Genomic DNA, 23,064 nt, shown 5'->3' with positions numbered 1-23,064 from the left:
TGAGTTTAAATAGGAGGGGAACCAATCAGGAAACGAGCAGCAGCCGGAGCAAAACGAGCAGCAGCCGGAGCAAAACGAGCAGCAGCCGGAGCAAAACGAGCGGGCACAGGTGAGGGCAATGGGCAAATCATGACAAAAGCTTTCTTTCTTCCTTTTTTATTTCAAAACACGTACAAACACAGTTGGTAAACTGGATTCTGGACCACGTAAAAATATTTGTATTATGTGTGAGCCATGCGGTTTTGTATTAAGTAATTGTGCGGTTGTACAGTATACTGTATGTGTGGCAGTAAACAAGACTTGAGACTGAATAAGTGATAACTATCCCAGTCTTGTTTTTGCCGTGACATCACATGTTTAGAGTTGAAATAGATTATTGTGGGTACATGAAATAAAAGCTGTAAAAATAAAAAAATCTTCAACAAAGTTCTGGTGGTCCTTTTCCTTATGTGCTTCAAGGCTGTCGCTGGTTCTAGAGGTGCGTTTGTTTTCTTGCAGCTGAGATGTTTGGAGAAATAGTCATAACACATCGGGCAGATGGATGTAGCTTTCGGGTACACTTGTTTTCCAGTCCAGCTCCCGCAAGGAATGTGACCAAGGTTGGTTGTGATTATTTCAAGGGGTGCGCTCGTATTTTCAGTGCAGCACCTCCCTGTCGGCAGATCCAGATTGGGCGGGGTAGATGTGGAGCTGTGGTAAATCGATGCCGTCGTTGTGCAGCTCTTCCTGCTTCTGGAGGCCGTGAAGTTTAGTCACCAAGTCACTGATAAACACCTACAAGGTTAGCACATGCATGACAATTATTAACTAAAATGTCTTTAATCCCTTTTTTTTTCCGCATTTAGTCAGCAACCAGCGGTTCTGCACTTTTCTTTGATAATGGAAAAATATAGGCTTTCTGTAAGATGACATTTAGGACACTAAACTATTTTCCAATTCATAAAATTTATATAGAATGTTTCCTTCCTTTTAAGTCTTATAGAAGGCTTTTATTTTTTTGTGGCTGAAGACATTTTGTTTTCTGGCTCTTTTGACATTTTTGGTTACTGACCCCTGATATACAGTAGTTCATGGACACAAAACGTGCCTTTTTTTCTATGCATAGATTTTTTTTTCTTTCAACACAAAGCCAGAAGGGGGTTTTTTTAAGGGTTATTGTTCTATCTTCATTATTCATTATCCATTATCCGTTATCGGTCAGTTCATAATACGCTACAAAGCCGGGACACTTACTCTCAGCCAAAAGGCCAAGCTAAGGTCCTAGCCCTAAAGCCTTGCTGCGATCATTGCGTTCCCGGAGGTACTGCAATACCGGGCCGATGCGTGGAGTGGACAGAGCAAGCTCTTATTCCATCTCCGGATTGCAAAAATCAAAGATCATGGCAAAGGCCAAAAGGCCAAGTTAAGGTCCTGACCTGACCTTCAGTCGGGACTCTTACTCTAACTGAACTAACGTGTCAAATTTGGAAACCTTTGTTAATTGAGAGTCATAGGGGTGTGTATTATTAGACCACTAGATGTCATCGTATTGTGTCGTGGATTCAAAAATGGATGCGAAAAAACAAAAAGAGGAATAGAACCTACAGAAACTTAGAGTGACCAAATCGCATCATTATTTTTTGGTTTCAATTTTTTGCCGGGCCTTTTGTAAGGTTTTTGTGTACCAATAGCAGCAAGATGGCAAACAATTACACAAGGCTCACATCACATAAAATTAATGCACACTTATCGACCTACGAAAAATGGAAGTTTTCATTGTATCGTAATATGTGACTTTATGGGATCAGGATTTTCAGCGGTAAGCCAATTAGGTAAATCAATAAGTAATCAGTGGTCAGTCAGAAGACAGGGCAAATTCATATTTACTAGACAGTGAAACACTGCCATATATATTTATTTTTTTTTCGGATTTGGGATGCTTGTTTACCTCAGTGTTGTTGTTGCACATGTGAAGAATCTCCTAGAGTGAACACACACAGGAGGCAAAGGCATAAATTCTCCTAACCGTACAAGGTACCATACCACAAAGCTGTAAGGTATTTGAAATAGTCGATATCATAGAATAAGAATTGTCTCCATTGTCATTGATAACAACGTAGAGAACATTGTTTACGAGTTGTTGATTAGTAGTTTATATAGTACCACAGTTGTAATAGGAGTCAGAAGTAGTCGTGTCAAAGAGAAACGTGAAAAAGCATCACCTGCAATTTGCACATCCTCTCTGCATCTGTCTTCAGGTCCAGAAGATGGTCGATGTTCACCTCCTCAGGCATGTCCTCCTCCTGATGATGCGCAAAAGTGAGTCAGTGCAGAATGAGGACAGCCCAAAGGCTGATTGTGGTAATTGAATTTAGAGTTAGTGTCTTCAGAGGGATACAAACTCAACAAATGATGGATGGTAGACAAGATGTCTGCAGCAGGTATTTCGAGTACTTTGAAAGGCGCATGTGTATCAGGCTTGTTTACCATAGTCAAATACACTGTTAAGATTAATTCGCCCTTTTACTTTTCCCACACTCCGTTTTGTCCATTTATGGTCAATAGCCGAGCAGACCGACAACTATGTGCTTTTGTTTGTGAAAAAAATGTCAGACAAGTGGTCTAGTGTTACTAACTGTGGGTCCGTTTACATGAACGCAATAATTTTAAGGGGAATGAGACTTTTTCCAGTATTCTTATTATGCAAAGCCATGTAAACGTGCACAAAAATCCCATAACTGGAGATTTCCGACTGCAATAATAAGGGTAGTCCATCAATTTTCCGATTCATGCTATAATGTGATCGGATTGATTGCGCTTACTCGCAGTTTCCCAATCCAGTATATTTTTATGCCGCAAACCCCACTGAAATGAATTATACACGCAAACTCCGGTTTCCTCGCTAAAAAATTAGAAAGTGAATTGGTGGATTTCACACAGGTGTAACCATTTATATAGCCTGAATTCCACTGTTGTGTCTGTCCATATATAGTGTAAGTCAATGCTTTTTGCAAGCCACAAACAAGCCTATCTTGGTAAACACAAGGGGCACAGCAATGGAGGAACTTAGTGGAATCTGGAGAGTGACAGGAATTAAACCATCCTCTATATCACGTTCATGTGTCTCTGTAGGTCCCTATCTCTCCCTCTCTCGCTCTCTCTCACCTCCAAAAGTCTCTCGACCTTACCTTATTTGATCACTCACTTTCAGGTTCAAGTTTCCCCCTCGTAGCTGCGGCCACTTGTCCTGATTACCATCCTATCCAGACTCTCCCTCGTTACTATCTAAACACCCTGTCCACTTGGCTCAGTGCAAGTTCATGGCTTCCACTCTTGTCTCAGTGTTTTTGTTATTCCAAACCCTTGCCTGCCCTCCGGGATCACAAGTACTGCCTGTCGCTTTTGTTGATTGAGTTTACTGAAACAACGACCCATCTCCTGCATCATACATCAAGATTGTTGCCTCGCTACCTGACTTCACTTCTACCAAATCCTGTCCGAATAAAAACCTCTGTTACTACAATAACCTGTGGTACTGCACCACCTTGAGTGGGTCCTTGGTAATTTAATGGTAAAAATTAAATGCGGAAACAACGTCAATTTGTGGAGCGAGGTCGCTGTCTCTTCGCCCCTGTAAATAGAAGACTTGCGAACTCAATGTATACGGAAGAGGGTTATTTGTTTGTCTCTAGTGATGCAAACCAGTGATTCTCATCCTTTTCAGTACTGGCTCAATAATACTAATAATAATAACAATACAGACGCTCCCCTACTTACGAGCATTCGACTTACGAATAAAGTTATATACGAACATTTTTTTCTGGATGTCGAAAAATATCCGGACATTACTCCACTGCCTTGAAGTTAGATTTTGTCTTGTGTGCACCTTTTTCCAAGTAAAGGACAGTACTGTAGTGCTTCTTTCCGCTGTGTGGCGCTGTGAGAGGTTACCAATATTCACCCGAAGAAGAAATCCGGCATCTACTTCCTGGTTCGTGTGTAATCATAACAACGTGTACTGTAAAACTTTGACGTTTTTATTGTTTAATATCTCGTGCATCTATTCAATATGGTTGCTGTAAAGTGAAAAGAGGCGAGCCGTTTCTTTTGAAATGAAAGTGAAATAAGAAAGCTTAATGCGGTTGAGAAATTGGTCGAAACGCTTTTGTTCGGCCACTCTCGGCCACAAAGGAGGACCTCTTAAAACGCAATTCCCAAAAGTAAGTTAAACCTCACTTCATTAATCTTTATAGAGCATTTTATTTTGTGAAATTTTTGTTTTTTTAGTGCAAAACAGTACAGGCTACTTATACAAGCCTTACACATACTTTTATAAACCTTAAACATACAAAATATAGCACGGAAGCAACTTACGAACAAATTCAACTTACGAACGATCGTCCAGAACCTAACTCGTTTGTAAGTAGGGCAGCGTCTGCAGCAATAATAAAAATAACAATAAAATTCAATCAACTGGGTAATTACTGGACCACTAGAGATCTAGATGACATTGGATATGGTATTAGATTCTATCTCATCATCACACTATTTTTACTGATGGTGCCACGTTGTATAAACTTGTTTTGACCGAATCTAATTCCTTTTACTTGGACAGCTACAATCATAATGGCCCAATAGCAGAGATATGGCCCCTCACTGCTGTGATCTGGGTTCGGTTACCGTTGTATCCAATGCTAAGCAAAATGAAGTCAGCGATATTTTTTGACTGATCAATCATTGCTTAACTATGTTGCTATAGTACCTTGATACCTTGGTATGACTCACATGTCAGGACCAGAACGGCAACAGGACCCAATCGCATAACGTTTCTCACAAGTTCATTGAGATAGAGAGAGGAAGGTGCAGCGCCGGCGATCCAGTGCTCGCTAGACGCGGGAAGCAAGTCGCTCTCGCAATCGGATCGTGATCCGAATACGGGAGTGGATCTTCCGTAGTAGGCAATGGCGGTGTCAGGGAGGGAAAAAAAGGTTGATAGCCGGGACAGGAGAGCAAAAATGTGGTCAGGATCGGAAACGAGTCGAAAGCCAGGAGAGTAGACGTGGTTGGGATCAAAACAGGTCGTAGCCGGAACGGGAGAGCAGACGAGGTCGGGATCAAAACAGGTCGTAGCCGTTGACAAACGGGAGCAAAAAACGGAACAGGTCAAAAAAGGCTAGCCTTGTATACACAGAGGTTCTCAGACAGACTGACAACAGAGGACTGACAGGACTGGGTTCAAATAGTGACAGGGAGCCAATCAGAACCCGCGGCAGTTGGCGCCAAATGAGCGGGCACAGCTGAATCCCATTCGTCATCATGACGGCGTACCCAAACTTTGAATTTATTTTGGGTTGAAAAAAGTGTGTTGACACGAATAAATATGGTACAAACAAAAAAATTCAAAAGCAAAAAAACTCAGATTTTTTTTTCTTTGCGGCCCAGTTCCAAACAGCACACAGGTTGCTGACCACAAATGTAAACATTTTATTCGAATTGCTGCAAAAATCCAACTTCCGATTACAGTTGGACTATTCTCTGTGTGTAAATGTAGTCAGTGACCTTATGTTATTATTGCAACAAACATGACTTATGATTTATGACTACACACTTTCCACACACAAATCATCGGGGTGTGCGTATTGGTGTAAACGTGGCTGTGCCCTGTCTCACTGTTGTTCATCTGCTGCAGACATCAATGTGATAACATCACGCCCAACTAATAAAGTGCCTGCGTGTCTAGATTACTGTTCACTGACTGATGTGTGGAGTCAGCGAGTGTCGCTGTATACAAAGGCGAGCATGCGGGAACGTACACACACACAATGACATACACACAAAAATGTGCACGATGGTCTATAATAGAAGCTCCGTTTGACCTCGTTAGGTTAATGCGGGCTTCTTTGTGTGGGCCTGAGTGAGTTACGCCAGTGTACATGTGTGTGTATATGAGTGGGGGAAGGTACAAAGTAGAAAAAACACTACCAGCTGCAAAAACATGACCACATTCTTAGTATCTGTTTTCAACAACATCAATAGAGGTAATAGTTTCAAACAGTGTTTTTTAACTTGTATACCTTTAGGACCGACCATAAAGCCACGACCCAAAATAAGAAGAAAAAAAATCCACTTCTCAAAGGTATTGAATGAAAGGATTGTGCAGTTAAAATAGTGGAGATAGTGGAGTATATTCACACTTTCAAAAAACAAACAAAATGACCACCAAAACCAAAATGACTCCAAGTAAAAATATTCCTCTAACTGCTCAGTTAGCAGCATTTTTAATTGTATCCAAAATGGTTCACTTCGGGGGCTTTGCTTTTGCAAGAAAATAAATCCATGTCATAAATTATCCACTCAATCTGCATCAACATACGTAAACAAACTTTATCTGTCTTTTTCTGTGGTGTGAATTGGCAACTCCCATTTGTATGGAATTATCGCCATCTACTGATAAAGTTTAAATGACACTCAGGATTTTTTTCATTATTTTACCATGACAAAGGCCCACGACCCACTGATGGCGGGTCCGCAACCCATTTTTTGGTCCCGACCCACCTGTTGAGAAAAATTGGTAAATGTGATATAAGAGTTAGTCCTAATTATTAATGGTAATATTAGTAGAGCCAAGGAGAGATCCGCAGGTTTGAAAGCGTTCTACATTTTGGCCCCAGACCAGTGGAATACTCTTTCCCCTGAGATTCGATCTGCAATTTTAGTGGAAATGTCTAAATCTGGTCTTAAAACAAACTTCTATTCAATAGCATATGAATAACCTATATTTTATGTTGACAATATCTGTGTATTATTGGTTATTGCAACATCCATTGCAGCCTGATAATCCTGGGGGATTACCTCATGTGCGGTCCCTTCTCAAAGTTCCTTCATTTTCCTCATGTTGAGGTTTTTGAGTTTTTCCTTGCCTTGATGTAGGTTTTAGGGGATGGTGTAATAATAGTTTGTGGTTTGCAATAATCTGTGGTCTGTGCAGCCCTTTGTGAATAATGGCTATACAAATAAACATGACTTGACTTGACTTGGTATCAGAAGTAGTAGTAATAAAAGAGTTAAGATTGGTTTGACTAAAAGAATAATAAATATGTAATTACAGTCACGTTTTTTTGTTTTGATTTCTGGCTGCTGTTCATTACTTGGCTGTTATTTTCCTAAATTGTCTCTTTCAAAATTGCCAGCTTCTTTTTGGTTAATGTTTTCAACAAGGAATTATGGACATTTTTCCTAAGCAATACATATACCCAAATCTTGAGAAATTATTAATACAAATACAATATACCAATACCATTAGGACTCACAAATTATTTTCCCCATGCAAAGAAAATGACTTTGATAATAATATTTTTAAATAAATACATTAACATCCCAAAAAAAAATATTTTGTTCACTAATGTTGTGTAAATAGCGGAACCTGCTTATTCCTTTAATTTCAGGCTCCTAGTTATTAAATGGCCACTAGAAAGAGGCTGATACTGGTATTGCCTACCATGGCCGATACCTTAAAGAGTTCAATCAGCACCAATACAGATACCTGGTATGGGTACTCCCTCATCCCTGTCTTTTTTAAATGATCCTTTTTAATATGTATACCGTCAATTATACCTTTGTGTAACCATTTAAATTTTTGGGGGGTTGTATTTTACTTTATAATAACCTGGATGGAGACATGAAAGACAGTCCATTTATTACCCCAAGCAGCAGGCTCACTGACAACACAGGCAGCTGTCAAGCTCACAAATCAATATCACTAATAGCTGTTAGCATCTGTCTTCTTCTTTGTCCCCTTGCTGTTGGCCTTCATTTGCGCGTTGGCCGCTTCCCCCAATTAACTGTTCCGTTTTTTCATTGATTGACGACTTCATTGGACAAAGGCTGGCATCATCACGATGACATCACCAATGGAACATCAGCAACCGTCATCGCTTTGTGTATATGCACAGTGAGACTGTGTTTGAGTCTGTAAATAGTAAATGGTCCGTATTTATATAACGCTCTTCAAGTCACTGAAGACCGCCCAAAGCGGTTTAAAATGTGCTTCACACTTACCCATTCACACACATACTCGCACACCAATGGCCAGAGGCAGCCATGCAAGGCGCCTACCTGAATTTAGGGATATCAGGGGTTCAGTGTCTTGATTTGTGTGTATCTATAGTGTATTTATTTCTGCCTTAATTTCCTTCTTGTCTTAGTGTCTATTCTTTTGCATAACGCACACTCAAAGGTTAATGACTCTGATTGTTTTCCATCAAACTCTAAAAGTGTCTGTGTCATGGGCGTAATAACCAGACAGTTTTTGTGTGTGCACAAGCACCCCCAAATTCAACCCAAGTACCCCGTAATATTTATAGCATTTTTAAAACTCTGTTTTCCTTAATATATGACAGGATAAGCTTAAATATGATGAAAAACGCTAGATTGACAAAACAAAAATGTGAACAACGCAGTGTCTGTCATGAACCACAACAGGATCAGGACCCAAAAGCGTGACGTTTCTCACACAAGCGATTTTACGGGAATTGGGGAGTCATGCACATTAGGCAGAAGTCTGGCGTGGAATGATAGGAAGCTGACAAGATCGATACCAATTGCCCGAGCAGATTTCGGACAGATGGGGTCGATACCGGACAGGACAGGACAGACAGAATTGATATCAAAACAGGATATTAAAATTAAACAGGACAAACTAGACGGGAACGAAACTGGAAACGGATATTTAACAGGACAAAATAAACGGGAACAATACCGGACAGGAAATACCAACAAGAAACAGGACCGAGTCAGAACCCACGTCTTGCAGGGCAGAGGTTTGTTGATGGACTGACAAAGGAAGAGTTAGAGCACTGAGCTTAAATAGACGGAAAGCCAATCTGTCAACAAGCCGCAGCTGGCGCCACATGGACGGGGCCAATTGGGCGCCATGGCAACCGTGACAGTGTCGGAAATACTCCAATGTCTTGTAATGGTCCAGTCCACTTGATTCCAAGCTCCGCATTAAAATCAAATCAAATTTATTTGTAAAGCACTTTTCAGGCAAAGAATTGCCACTCAAAGTGCTGAATAAAAATATTTACCATACAACAAGACAGTAAATTCCCCACTAATATGCAGGACAACCCGTCTAAAGAACTATTTTTTACCCCATCAGACTCGTAAATGGCTGCTGATCAAACAATACACCACAGACACTTTTCAGCACAGTACAGACACTTTAAACTGGACCATACTTGGACTATTCTTGCAATACAATCACTTTCAACTGTGTTTTATCTTATTTTTATCTAATTGCGTCAACACATCTTAAGTTAATCTTGTATTTTTATTTTTTTAATATTCATAATATTCTTATGTATACATGTATATAGTTTTTTAGTTTTATTACACTGGCAACTGTGTGGGAAGCAAAGTAAGAATTTCATTGTGCAGGGAATCAAGGTTCTTTACTGTGCATATGACAATAAACACTTTGAATTTTGAATCTACTATACAACACCCCACCCCCAACAACTAAAAATAATTCATACACATGTACACACTATGGTTAAAATACAATAATAACAAAAGAAGTGGTGATAGAGATAAAATATGATTATGGGAAGGCACAGACTAGCATACCTGTCAACCTCCAGGGCTCCATGCTCTTACAAACTGTCGTATTTTCCCTTACAAAATACAAAATAATCTTACACCATTTTTTTTTCAAACATGTTTATTTATGTAGTTTAATATGTTATATTCTGCATGTGTTTTGTTATATCATATATATTGTTAAATAACATTTTGTTGTGAGATACTGAGTTGGTCGACATGAATGAGGTTTATTATAGAAAAAAAGTTCAAAATTTAAGTAGCTTGGACGTTCACTATGGAAAAAAAAAATACATGCAAATATAAGTAAGTAGAACCATACATTTTCTTATTCAAATAATTCATTTTGTGCCTTAAATTATTGTTGATAATATACTGATTGGAGGGATAACCACAAACCTGTCTTTTTTAATTTTCTCCTTTTATACTTCCTTTTTTTCTTAACTTCTTTATACAATAATAATGATTCGTAATATAATGTATCAAAGCAAGTGAGCCGTTTGAGAGCCGGCTCTCTTGAATGAGTTGAGCCGAAATGCCGGTTCTCTAAAAAAAGACGGACTTCCTTTCGCTAAATAACTACCACATGAAATCCCCAGGCGGCAGACGCATGTGCACAGTACCATCAAACCGCTTTCTTTGTTTGCAACGGAAAAAAACAATACCGATATAGAGGCTACCGCGGCGAACTCGTTTGACTTGATTCATTTGCCGTTTTGTGATAGTTGGTGTATACAGGATGGTACCCATAATTGACAAATTTGCGTTTTTCCGTACAGATTTTCTTGTACGTCGTACACGTCTTAAAATACATAATAAACATACTTTGTACGGCAAAAACGTACGGGTTGACAGGTATGGACTAGCCATGAGAGGAAAAGGACCTGAGGGAGGCTAATTAAAACTGATGTATACTGATGTATTATATCTTCATTAGTTAACCACATTATGATCACATTTTGATGGATTATCTATAAACCATTACCTATGAAAAAGTTATAAATTGATACCGATTTATATGATAATAAATTATTATCTTTTGGGTGATAAAACAGCTAGTGTTTGTGAACACAGAGGTCAATTATTTATTGATGATAGTATTGTAACGGGTGTAATAATAACTTTTGTTTTATTGAAATTCCTGCTGAAATATGTTGTATAGTTTCTGTATAAGTGTCCTGCAATGATGAGTCCAACAGTGCCACCTGCTGGTATGTGGTATGGTTTGGTTTAACTTTTGACATGTGACCGGAAGAGGCGGGGTTTGTTGGCAGTCTAACAGCGAGCTGTCAACGGTAAGACACGATTTCTTGGTGCGCCAAAAAAGGTTAATTTTAAAAATTAAAACCACAGCTGACAAATCTCTCAACACGCATAGTAATGTGATTGATGTTGTCAAGCTGTTTGGATTTATTTTCGTTTTGTTTCTGTCGCCTTTTATGTTAGTTTTGCCGGACGTTGCATGTTGTGCTAAAAGGCTAATTCCTCTTATAGATATCAAAGAGATCAAAGGCAGTAGAGAAGCTTACCATGTGTTGTGACTTATTCATTTGTAGGTAAATTGTACCCCTTTTTATACTCATTATTGTTATTATTTCTATTTTCTCATATATATAAAAAGGATGATGTTGGTTAAAATTCAGACTAAGGAAAAATATGTTGAATTCATTGTAAACGTTAAAAAACACTATACGATCTCTTGTTAAAAGTATCTTGTTAAAATGGATGTAAAAATGTATTGTGATGGTTGCTATTCTAAAATATATTTTATGTAAACTGAAAAGAAAGCTCTCTGAAATGTATTGGGCAGTCTAACAGCGAGCTGTCAACGAGATCAAATAGATCAAAGCCAGCAGAGAAGCTTACCATGTGTTGTGACTCATTCATTTGCAGCAATAATAATAAAAACCTCATCATCCAGTCCAGCGTGAATGTGGATCTTTGGTGGGACAGGTACACCGCGGTTACATTATTATTTGCCATAATTGACGGAATTCATATTTTTAATGACTAAAAGATGTTTGTATGTGGTTGTTGGTGGAAATGGAGAGAGATCAAACACTCTGGGTGCTCAAAACCCCCAAAGCTATGAACCTAAAATCGCCCCTGGTCTGTGTCTATTACTTTCACAAAGTCTATAATCATAGGCGTGTTTGTACGTACGAGAGTGTACATACGCGTTCTTGTGATAATGTGCGCTCTTTTAACCTAACAATTCTTCACAAAATTGTCAACTGAGTAGAGCTTCTTTGCGTACCAACAGTCATAACATTCTCAGCTGGATGTGTACCCAGATGGGACGCCTGAGAGGAAATGAAGCAAACTGGACAGATGTTATTATCTATTTATCAACAGACACGTGGAAAACACACGCGCACCATCTCAGGCACGCGCTCACAAACTCTAAAACGTGCGCACGCACACGTCAACTAATATCAGGGGACGAATAATTGTCAACCTTCTTACCTTCATCTATTATGCATAAGTGGGCGTGCGTGTGCGTGTGAATTGTCATCTGTCCCAAGATGAACAAAGACAACCGTTTGGACTCTCACATGATCGATGTAAGGCTTCATCTATCTTTTTCTGGTTCCTGAGTGGTTATAGTAACCCCACCCTTCTTTTCCGTCCAGGTTCTAAAATCAAACACACTCGGGAACAATTGCCGAACAGTGGACACGTGGACACTATTCGAAAAAGGAAAAAGAAACTGTGATTCGACAATATCCCAAATAATTCAGGACATTCTTTTTTTGGTTTGACAACGATATTAAAATTGACCTTTTGGAAGGTGTTAAGTTGTCCCTTTATTAGACACTAAAAATAAGGAGAGAAGACATCAATGGATTTTGAACTTGCAAGGAGGTTTGGAAAATAAGCCTTCAGATAACAGAACTCCATTCCGAGGCCCTCCCCTGAGCCATCTCTTTATTAAATCTTAAGGGTTACAAACAGCAGATCAGCCCTAATGGGTGTGGATATCAAAGAACAGCAACAATTATATCATGTTTGAAGTATTTTATACATTTTACTATAAAGGATTTTATCACACAAGTTAAATTTATCAAATGCAATGAAGATTTTCACTGAGTGGGCTTCAGGTCGCGCTGAGTATTTTGGCTGGGGAATTTTGATAACAGGGCGCTGACGAAGGACGTCAGGCATTGTTTTGATAAACTCTTGGTGTTGTTTTGAGTTTCTTCAGACATCGAGGAGCAGTGGAGCCCACGTGGGGTTTTTTTTCCTGATGCGGCCATGGGAGAAGCCGACACGCCAGCTTGGGAGAAAGGCGTGGGCAGAGGAAGAACTTCAGAAGATCGATCGAGAGGGACAAACGAGAGAAAAGGCTCAACGAAGACTAATTCGGCTAATTCGATGGAATTCACTTAGTTTATAATTTAAGAAATTAAATCTGCCCCCGTGTGGAAATGCCGGTCTCTTGTCCGTCTTTTCACAAAAAGAAACGAGCATGGGTTAGGTGGTGTTTGGTTAATGGAGTCAGATAATGAATTCGAACAATTTGGTAAACGATACATTTTTAATATTTATTTCCTAACATGTTCAAAACGAGGATCAACAGCGCACAATAACATTCAAAATAAGGACCTGACATTTAATAAAATCTCCTTTGCAGGTGTCCAATATTAAAAACAGAATACACTTTTGAGAACGATATTTAACTTTTCTTCTGCTTGCTTCTGTTTTTAGAATTGGACACCTGCAAAGGAGATAGCATAAGATGCCAGGGTTGTTTGTTATTTTGACCATTATTACTCGTTGCTGTTCTTTCAGTTGACTAGTATGCACTGTTTGAGTCTCCACTAAACCCAAAACATATCATTCATGATAAGCATACTAATATAATTAGTAGTATTGGTACAACCAGTAAATCTATTGGTCACGTACTATACTGAATGATAAAACTTGGGACAAGAAAGCAACCTAAAATCAACAGAACAGAATGGAAAACGATGGCATGTCAAAATGTACTATGAGGATGTCGGCAAAACACACAAAAACACACACAAACACACACCAACCCCGGAGCGGCGTCTGTACTGTCAACTCCACTTTGTGTCAGTTTTGAACACGCCAAAATTGCTGCAATCCTTTGTGCGACAACATACTTTCTGCCATTTTCTTGAACATTTTGTAAGAGAGACGGACGGACGGACTGACCGCCAGACAGATGGACAGACGGACAGATGGACGGACGAACAGGCGGACAAGGGATGGATGGATTGATGGATGGACCGACTGACAGAAAGAAAGAAAGAAAGAAAGAAAGAAAGAAAGAAAGAAAGAAAGAAAGAAAGAAAGAAAGAAAGAAAGAAAGAAAGAAAGAAAGAAAGAAAGAAAGAAAGAAAGAAAGAAAGAAAGAAAGAAAGACAGACAGACAGACAGACAGACAGACAGACAGTCAGACAGACAGACAGACCGAAAGACAGGAAGACAAATGAAAAGTATCGCAAAACTGTCTTTATTATAATTCTAAAATAGTTAGACATTTTTTCTGTGTGACTTTTAGACGGTCTACTGTTTTGTGTAATCTGAGGGTAACTGAATTATTTTCAAAAGAAGTATCTACAGTAGTAACTATGAACAATTAACTGTTTTTCAGTAACGCCTCAAACACTGTCAATGACTGCTTAGTTAGGCTAAGTTAATGAAATCCTTTCCTTCTGTTTCCATGTCATTATTTAGGCAGAAATGTTCATTGACTTTTCCCTATCCTTCCTTTTCTGTGGACAAATGACATTTAAGCCTGTGAGGGGGATTTCTTCATGTGCCGTCCCTTTTTTTTCGTTTTTCCTTGCCCTCGTGTAGGTTTGAGATCAAAGGATGTTGCACATTCCATAATAATGGTCCGTGCAGCCCTTAGAGAAGGGCTTTGAGACTCTGAGATGAAGAGCTATACAAATAAATGCGACTTGGACTCCCTGCTGCTGTTTTGGTTAGCAATGCGGGTCCTGTACTCACCCGACCCCTGTAGAGCTCATCCAGGCCACCGTCGATCCACTTTTCCACGTCCAGTCTCCTCTGCAGCTCCTTGCGGTTGTACTTGACGGTAACTCGAGCTTGGCGTCGCTGAAGGCTGTGTCCGCCCGGCTCACGTCCGCTGCCGCTGCCGCTGCGGGCCCGGTTGGGTGACTGGTGGTTGCACATCTTGTTGACCCGCCGCCCCACCCGGTTTGCAGCCATTGAGAAAACGGATGGACTATCCTCTACTGCTTATTCCAAATAAGCAGATCAACAAAACACAATTATAATCTAACACAGTTTGTGATATTGTACTCTAGGTGTTAACAAAACTGCAAATGAACAGGAAAATTTAAAAGAAAAAATAGAGTTTATGAAAGGATGATAAGCAACGATGCTCACTGTAGTTGAGGTGCGTGCACACTGAGAGAAGGATGGAGCGTGCAGGGTGTGGGACCACGCGGCAAGTGGTGGGTAATTCACGAACTAAACGGCTTCATGAGATGGCTCTTTGAAATGAATGAGGAGAGCCGGCTCCCTTTGAAATACACTCTCTGTCTCTCTCTCTGTCTCTCTCTCTCCATCTCTCTCTCTGTCTCTCTCTGTCTCTCTTTCTCTCTCTCTCTCTCTCTCTCTCTCTCTTCCTCTCTCTCTCTCTCTCTCTCTCTCTCTCTCTATATATATATATATATATATATATATATATGTATATATATATATATATATATATATATATATATATATATATATATATATATATATATATATATATATATATATATATATATATATATATATATATATATATATATATATATATATACATGTGTGTATGTGTGTGTGCGTGTGTATCTTTCTCTCTTCTTTGCGCTCTCCCTTTTTGTCTTTCACTTTCTCTTTTTTCCTTCTTCTTTTCTCTCTCTGTGTTACTTTCTCTTTCTCTTTCTCTCCATCCCTCTTTTTAACTCCCTACCTCCCTCTCTTTAGCTCTCTTTTCTTTTCTTGCTCTCTCTCTCTCCCTTTCTTTCCTTCTTTCTCTTTGACTTTTTCTCTCTTTCTTTCACTTCCCCCCTCTCTTTTTCTCCCTCTCTTTTTTCCTTTTTCTTTGCTCACTATGTCTCTCTCTCTCTCTCTCTATCTCTCTCTCTCTCTCTTTATGTATTTTCCCCCAGCTCTCTTTCTGTTCTTCTTTGTCTTCTGTCTCTCGATCTCTCTCACTTTCACTCCCACCTCTCTCTCTTTCACACATTTTTTTCTCTCTTTCTCCCTTCATTTCTTTCTCTCTCTCTCTCCCTCTCTAGCTCTTTCCCTCTCTTTCTCTTTGCTTATCGTTTTATCCCTCTACCTCTGTTGCTCTCTCTTTCTTTCTCCCTCTCTCTCTCGCTCTCCCTCTCTTTGTCCCTCCGCCCTCTCTCTCTCTCTCTCTCTCTCTCTCTCTCTCTCTCTCTCTCTCTCTCACTCTCTCTATTTATTTATCTCCTTCCCTCTCCTTCTCCATATTTTTTTTCTCTCTTACTGACCTACTCCTGCGCCCTCTCTCGTTCTGTTTCTCTTTGTCCCTCTTTTGAAAGCGCTCGTGATTGGTCATTATGGGTGGCTTCATCTCTGTGTTGTTTAAATGAGATGGTGGTGAGATGATGGTCTGTATTTATATTAGATAAAAGTTCACTGTATTGAAACCGTCTCATAAGATTATATTTTTAATCCGATTTGATGCCTAATGACTCGTTTATATTGGTACTATATTATAAAACAAAAAAAAACATGTAGACCTGTTTGGGAGCCGAAGGAGCGGCTCTTTTTAAAGGACCGAGCCGGAAAGGCCGGTTCTCTAAAAAGTGCCGGAATTCCCATCACCACACGCGGCGTCGGCTTACGTAGTCTTCATACGCTATGGGAATTCAAATACACACGTTTTATGTTTGATTGCCCATGCCAGCAACAAATTAATTTTTTTCAAGAAATAAAACCATATCCATATTTTTCAATTAAAAAACGGACCAGAATATAATCAAGAAAAGTCCCGTCGAAATGCTGCTAGCAAGCAGACTTGGTTTTTGTGTTGTCTAATTTACCAGTGTACTTTAATGCAGCATCACAGCATGGTCCCCCAGTCGGAGCGCTGATCGGATCAACCAAATCTTGAAGAATAAGCAACAGTGACATCCGCTGGCCTAAATCTGCTACTACTCGAATACGTGAATGATACTGTAATTACATTTTGAAAACGTTTCTAACAACACGATTAACAATGAAATCAAAATGCATTTTATGTGACTTTTTAGACACCAAAATGTATCTCAAAGTGCTGTATAAAAATATAAATACAATAAGAAAATCACCACGCCCAAGTCCAACCCAACATAATCGAACATCAAATCAATAAAACCCTAAAAACCTGAAATTGAAAGGATTTTTCTTTTTTGTAACAAACTGAGAATATTTTATTTAACGTTAAAGGGGATACATAGAATATTTCCGTGAGAAACAAGCAAACAATGTTCAAAAAAAAACATTAAATATTTTTATATTCTTAATTTTCATTCCTTTTCCAAACCCTTAATCGCGGTTTTATTAAAGTCTAGGTCAGGGGAGTCAAACACAATTTATTTGTGGGCCTCTGTGACTACGATCTGGGTGAGGTTGGGTTCCACCAGAAAACACAGAAAAAAAACACTCCACTACTTTCTAAAACTCAAATATTCCATCTAAAAATATTGGAATATCATGAAAAAGTATACCAGTGGGCTGTAAAGCTTAATTTGCACTATTAAAATGCTAAAATGCTTGCAAAGTCTTAGATGATTTTTAATGATACCAGAATGTATGACATTGTTTTATATTTAATTGCAAAAGACAATTTCTTCCCCAGGGGCATCATCACCCTAAACGAGCATGCAAAACAGTAAAAACGATATATATCTTTAGACTTATTTGGGACGTTATGTTGCTTGTAAATTATATGGCATTCCTTTTTATTGTACTTTGATGGAATATTTTTCATTGCATTATTATTACAATTTAGGCCCATCTTTGAGCACTACGTTGTACGTTATTTTGCTTATTTATCCCGACAATCTTTTATCTTATTTTTCTCTTTTAGGTCATTATTACGTGTTTACCCTGGAGTGTCATGTCTAATCTCATTGCATACAATGTTTCACTGTGTTGTTATCAATGACAATGAAGACAACTTAGTTAAATTCAATTTAACATAAATCTGCACTATTTTATATAAAAAAAAAATAATTACATATCACATTACATAATTTCATGTTTATTTTTAGTTGACGATCTGTAAGATATAAATTAAATGGTGAAAAAAACAAATGATGGGAGTACTTTCCCTAAATACACTTTTAGATGAAAAGCGGCAAAGGACAAACAGGGTCAGAGACCATTTCTTCCCCAGGGCCAGCACCACCTTAAACAAGAACACAAGACTGTGAAAACAAGGAAACATATATCTTGCCTTTGTATAGGAATATGTGTATTCATATTTTATTTCTAGGGCGGAATGGCAGCGTAGTGGTTAGTGTGTTCTGGGGTCATGGGTTCAAATCCAGCTACCAGCCTTCCTGTGTGGAGTTTGCATGCTCTCCCCGTGCTTGCATGTGTTTCCTCCAGGCACTCCGGTTTCCTCCCACATTCCTAAAACATGCATGTCAGGTTAATTGGCCGGTCTAAAATTGTCCCTATGTGTGACTGAGTAAGTTGTGAGTTGTCTCTGTGCCCTGCGACTGACAACCAGTTCAGGGTGTCTCCTCCTCACTGCCTGGTGATAGCTGGGATGGGCCCCAGCACCCCCACGAACCTACTGAGGATAATCGGTGCAGATAATGGATGGATGAATATTTTATTTCTGTACTCTTATTGTAAATTTTATTTCTGCTAATGTCATTGGATTTTTTTTCTAGGTAATAATGTTTTAAAAACTTGGAATAGTTTTTGTCTGTTTTGTGGCATGCAACCAAAAACAAGTGCTAAAAAACACAAGGAAGACTACGAACCACAGAAACTTATAGGGACCAAACCGCACTGTTTTTCTTCATTTTTCTGCCCATCCTATTGTGAAGTTTTTGGTTTTTAGAGTACCCATAGAAGCAAGATGGCAGATAACCAAGTCAGCTCCTACTAAGTGAGCCGCATGTTTTGTAAAATGAATGCAAATGTCTCGACCTACGAGTAATCCTTTTAAAAAGTACGTTTATGTGATAGTTCACATATTTTTGCTTCTTAATAAGATCAGTATTGTTTTTTTTTTACAGTTTTTTAACCACTCACAGCTCTTGGATCCCTTAACTGCCAGGGTCATCCAGGCACCACTTCCTGTGGTGTTTTGGTCAAGTACAGCGTGGTGGAACCCATCCCTCTCCAGGTGTTTTCTTGCGGGGAGGGTTTTTCTCCTCAACATGAAACAGATAGTAGTGGTTTCCATGATTACCAGAAACAGGAGAAGCCTCCTGATCTGAGTCAGATACAACACTTTCATTATCTGGTCACCATTTTTTTGCTGTGTACAGCATCATCCCGTTCTTCAGGGATGAGACAGACGTCGGCACTGACAGTAAACGGCGTATGTGTGGCAATACTGAGAAGCTATTTTCCGAAATTTTGAGTATCACGTTGTGCAACGTTCATTGCATCATTTCTGGCTTTCGTAATTCTGTTCAAAAATAAAACTTTGTGGTGGTGACAATACATTATTTGCTTTTGTGACAGGTACATGTCTTAAATTCCTGCACTATATTAAAAAGTAGTTTATTGTGAATAAATATAACACATCCAATATTTTAAGTCGCAGCATAGAAAAATAAATAAATAAAGACCATTAGACAAATTAAAAAAGAGAGAGAAAGGACTAAAGTGAATAAAAACGAAACAAAAGAAGAAAAGAGAATTCACTTTTTTTATGAGTAAATAATTTAAAGTCAATAACACAGAATCCCCAAAAGTGCATATTGACCAACAATGCTTAATCGGGAATAACGGGAGATTTCCCCAAGGACGACGCATGTCAAGGTTAAATTAGGGCTGGCTAAGTGAGAAAAATAATGTCAACATGTATCTGCCACTTGCACTATCTAACCTTACTCACACGTTCATTCTCTAGTCTGCTATTTGGCCACATTCAGCGCAACAGATGAGGTGAGTTTACTATCAAGGGGTTTTTCCCCCCTCTCAAATTTGGATTTAGTTTGGCCCACCACCACTCTTCTTTTCTGTAGCGGCAATTTATTTGAGTCAAACACGACAGAGGGCAGAAAGGTGCTAGGAGGAGCTAAAAAATCCAGGAAAAGGAAAAGAAGTGCGTGAAAAGAAGTTGCAGCCAAATGCGGGAAATGAACGGACATGTTTCTCGGACGACATAACCCAGTTGGTAGGCTACTAAAAGATATAACATGTATTGTGTTCCTTGGGTGAATCCATTTGACATCACTGTGCTTCATTATCACCATATTTGAACTTGGCCCTAGCTTTGCAGTGCTGAGCCTATTGCATCAAGAAGTTATTGCAGTTGGCACCAAATCTCAAAATTCCGAGATCAGGTTCTTGTAATTACTAGAAAAGATCTCCTAATGATGAGAAATGGTCTGATAAATGAAAAGGAAACACCTTTTATCTTCTCTTATCAGCAATGATATTGTCATGTCTGTTACTTTTGTTGCTTGTTTTTTGTTCACACATGGACCCTTTCAGATAGACGTGACGCGAGGGAGGAGGGGAGGCGCAAGATATGGAAGTTTGTACTCAGGATTCAGTCTATGCGTTGAATGAGTGGCGTGAGCTGCCATACAGAAGCTCCTGTTTGAATGTATTCATACCACTTGTTATTAAAGAGGCGACAAGAAATAATCATCAACTGAGTGCATCACTGATCACACTGAGGGGCATTACAATATCATGGAGCTATTAATCTGCTATTACTACCTTCTTCGGTTTGAGATACCGAGAAATACTGATGTTTATAAAGACGCTGGGTGTTATTAATATTCGTTTGTCAACATTTAGTTCTGCAGACCCTGAAACGGTAACTGTTTATTTTGGCCCTGCCTCTTGGTGAAACAATATTGGTCTGAAATTTGCAATCTTATTGCTGGTAAGAGTGACCAAGGGTTTGAATTATTTTAGAATAATATTGTCCCTAGGTGTGACTGAGCGAGTAAGTTGTCTGTCCCCGTGTGCCCTGCGATTGGCTGGCAACCAGTCCAGGGTGTCCCCTGCCCACTGCCCGATGATTGCTGGGATGGGCTTCAGCATCCCCGCAACCCTACTGAGGATAAGCGGTGCAGCTGATGAGATGAGATGAGATTGTGTTTGTAATACTTGACCTTAAGAAATATAAATCAAAGCCAAAAGAAACATTTTTTGTCAGTCTTATTATCATTTTCTTTCATCACTTTTAATGTGAAAATAACATAACATAATTTGTCCATGAGGCTTTCCTCCAAACAAAAGGCCATTAAAAACTAACAATATCTATAAAGATTTTGGTATTTTTATTTAACTTGTGTTTTCTCCCCTGACATGTTTATCTATTGCTCTGTTTTTGTTCTGTTGTACAATTGATTATAATCATACGCAACGTGGCAAAACAATTTTTGTATGGAAATGTAACTGCATTTTGTTCAATAAAGCATTAAAAGAAAATCATTATCACCCTTTTGTATCTCAGTAATGTTGACACGATTGCCTACTCAATTCAACTTTATTTATAAGGCCCTATAAAACAGACACAGCTGAAAACAGAGTGCTCTACCTAATTAAAACATAGTAAACAAAAAAACTTAAATAGACCATAATACAATAAAAAACACACAAAAAAAGTATTCAAAAGGTAAAAAAAATTTTTTATAGAATAATGAAGCAGGATCATAGTTTTATCCTAGGTCAAAAAGGGTATTAGGACTGGTTTTATAAAAGGACAGTGTGGGAGCCTCTCTGATATGCAATGGCAACTTGCTCCACAGTTTGGGAGCAGAAAAGGCTCTATTCCCTTCTGAGCTTCCTCTGGGACCTCAATACAACTAGTAGAAGCTGATCGGATGACCTGAGGCACAGAGCAGGAGCATGACAGTGAAGAAGCTCAGGGGCAAGGCCATTTAATGTCACGATTGCCCATTGCCCTCACCTGTGCCGCCAGCTGTTGCTCGTTGCCTGGTTGGTTCCCCTCCTATTTAAACTCAGTACTCCATTCACTCCTGGTCAGTCCGTCAACGAACCTCTGCACTTGCAAGGCAAGCATTTTGACTCGGTCCTGTCCTGTCCGGTATCCTGCTCGTGTATCCAGTATCCAATATCCAGGATCGATCCTGTCCGTCCCGTCCTGTCCGGTATCCTGCTCGTGTATCCAATATCTGGTATCGATCCCGTCTGTCCCGTCCAGTCCGGTATCTTGCTCGGGCATCCTATATCAATCCCGTCTGTCCCTTCTTGTCCGGTATCTTGCTCGTGCATCCGGTATCGATTCCGTCCGTCCCGTCCTGTCCGGTATCCTGCTCGTGTGCCCCTGGCTTCCTGTTTTACCGCGCCTGACTTATCCGCCCCGCTTCTTCTGCCGAGCGATCACCAAATCGCTGGCATTTGTGTTCCTACGCATGACTGCCCCGCTTCCGTAAATAAAGCTTGGTGTGAAAACGTTACGCGTTTGGGTCTGCCATCAATTCAGGTTCTGACATTTAAAGATTTAAAAACACATAAAAGATTCTTAAAACGAGCCCTGAAGTGCAGGGGCAGTCAGTGAGGGGAAGCCAGAAGCAGTGTTATGTGCTCCTTCTTAGGTGTGCCAGTTAAAAGTCTTGCAGTAGTAGTCTTGGACCTGCTGTAGGTGTGAAATGGAAGCCTGTTCTCAACCATAGGTATAACAAGCTCATTATAGTATTCTAAAAACTCTCTTTTCCTTAATAAAAGACAGGATAGGCTTGAATCTAATAAAAAGTGCTAGCTTAAATATAAAAAAGTAAAACAGAACAACACTGTAATGAATGCAGCGTCTGAAATCCTCCACCGCCTTAAAATGGTTCAGTCCATTTGATTTCTAGCACCGCTCTCACCCCGCTCCCCCTTCGCTCGGCTTGTGTCACTTGCGGCATAGGGCGTTTTATATTGGATTTGAGTGTACTTTTAATCAACATAACTCAGAAGTGTATTTTTCTAAACAAGTGACCACAAGTATAACCTAGATTTACACAAGCGGTGTAGAATTGACTGTATCTACCTTGTAACATCTTGGCACATGTTCATTTTGCCCTCCGATTCAGCAAGAGGATACTCTCACTGTAATACACTGGAGCCTCCACAGACTCTGACAATAGCTTTATTGTTTTGATAAGCTTATTATATAGAATACGATTGCCATGTCGGAGGCGCAGCAGAATGCGCGTTCACGCGAGGGGGGAGTATTTTGCAGGGGAGTCGAAATTAGGCACTACAGCGGCAGACGCATGCGTACAGTAGCATCAAACGCTCGCTTCGTTTGCAACAAAAAAAAAACGATACCGAGAT

At 39.5% G+C, this 23,064-nt stretch overlaps 1 protein-coding gene and 1 pseudogene across 1 annotated transcript; both read right to left on the bottom strand.

The window, feature by feature from the left end:
- Nucleotides 1-142: 142 nt before the first annotated feature.
- On the bottom strand, nucleotides 143-14,976 carry ppp1r14ab (protein phosphatase 1, regulatory (inhibitor) subunit 14Ab). Its single transcript, XM_088345447.1, has 4 exons — nucleotides 14,560-14,976; nucleotides 2,202-2,282; nucleotides 1,928-1,960; nucleotides 143-774 (listed from the first exon to the last, which is right to left on the bottom strand). Exons 1-4 carry the CDS (start codon nucleotides 14,779-14,781, stop codon nucleotides 637-639), a joined length of 474 nt encoding a protein of 157 aa, XP_088201573.1. The 5' UTR covers nucleotides 14,782-14,976; the 3' UTR covers nucleotides 143-636.
- Nucleotides 1,282-1,406, bottom strand: LOC148357810 (U2 spliceosomal RNA; annotated as a pseudogene).
- Nucleotides 14,977-23,064: the final 8,088 nt, after the last annotated feature.

Source organism: Urocampus carinirostris, chromosome 10 (genome assembly GCF_059441175.1).
Source record: "Urocampus carinirostris isolate Australia breed hairy pipefish chromosome 10, RoL_Ucar_1.0, whole genome shotgun sequence".
NCBI classification, from domain to species: domain Eukaryota; kingdom Metazoa; phylum Chordata; class Actinopteri; order Syngnathiformes; family Syngnathidae; genus Urocampus; species Urocampus carinirostris.
The sequence above is the reverse complement of the archived record's forward strand: the minus strand, read 5'-3'. Positions and strand labels throughout refer to the sequence as shown.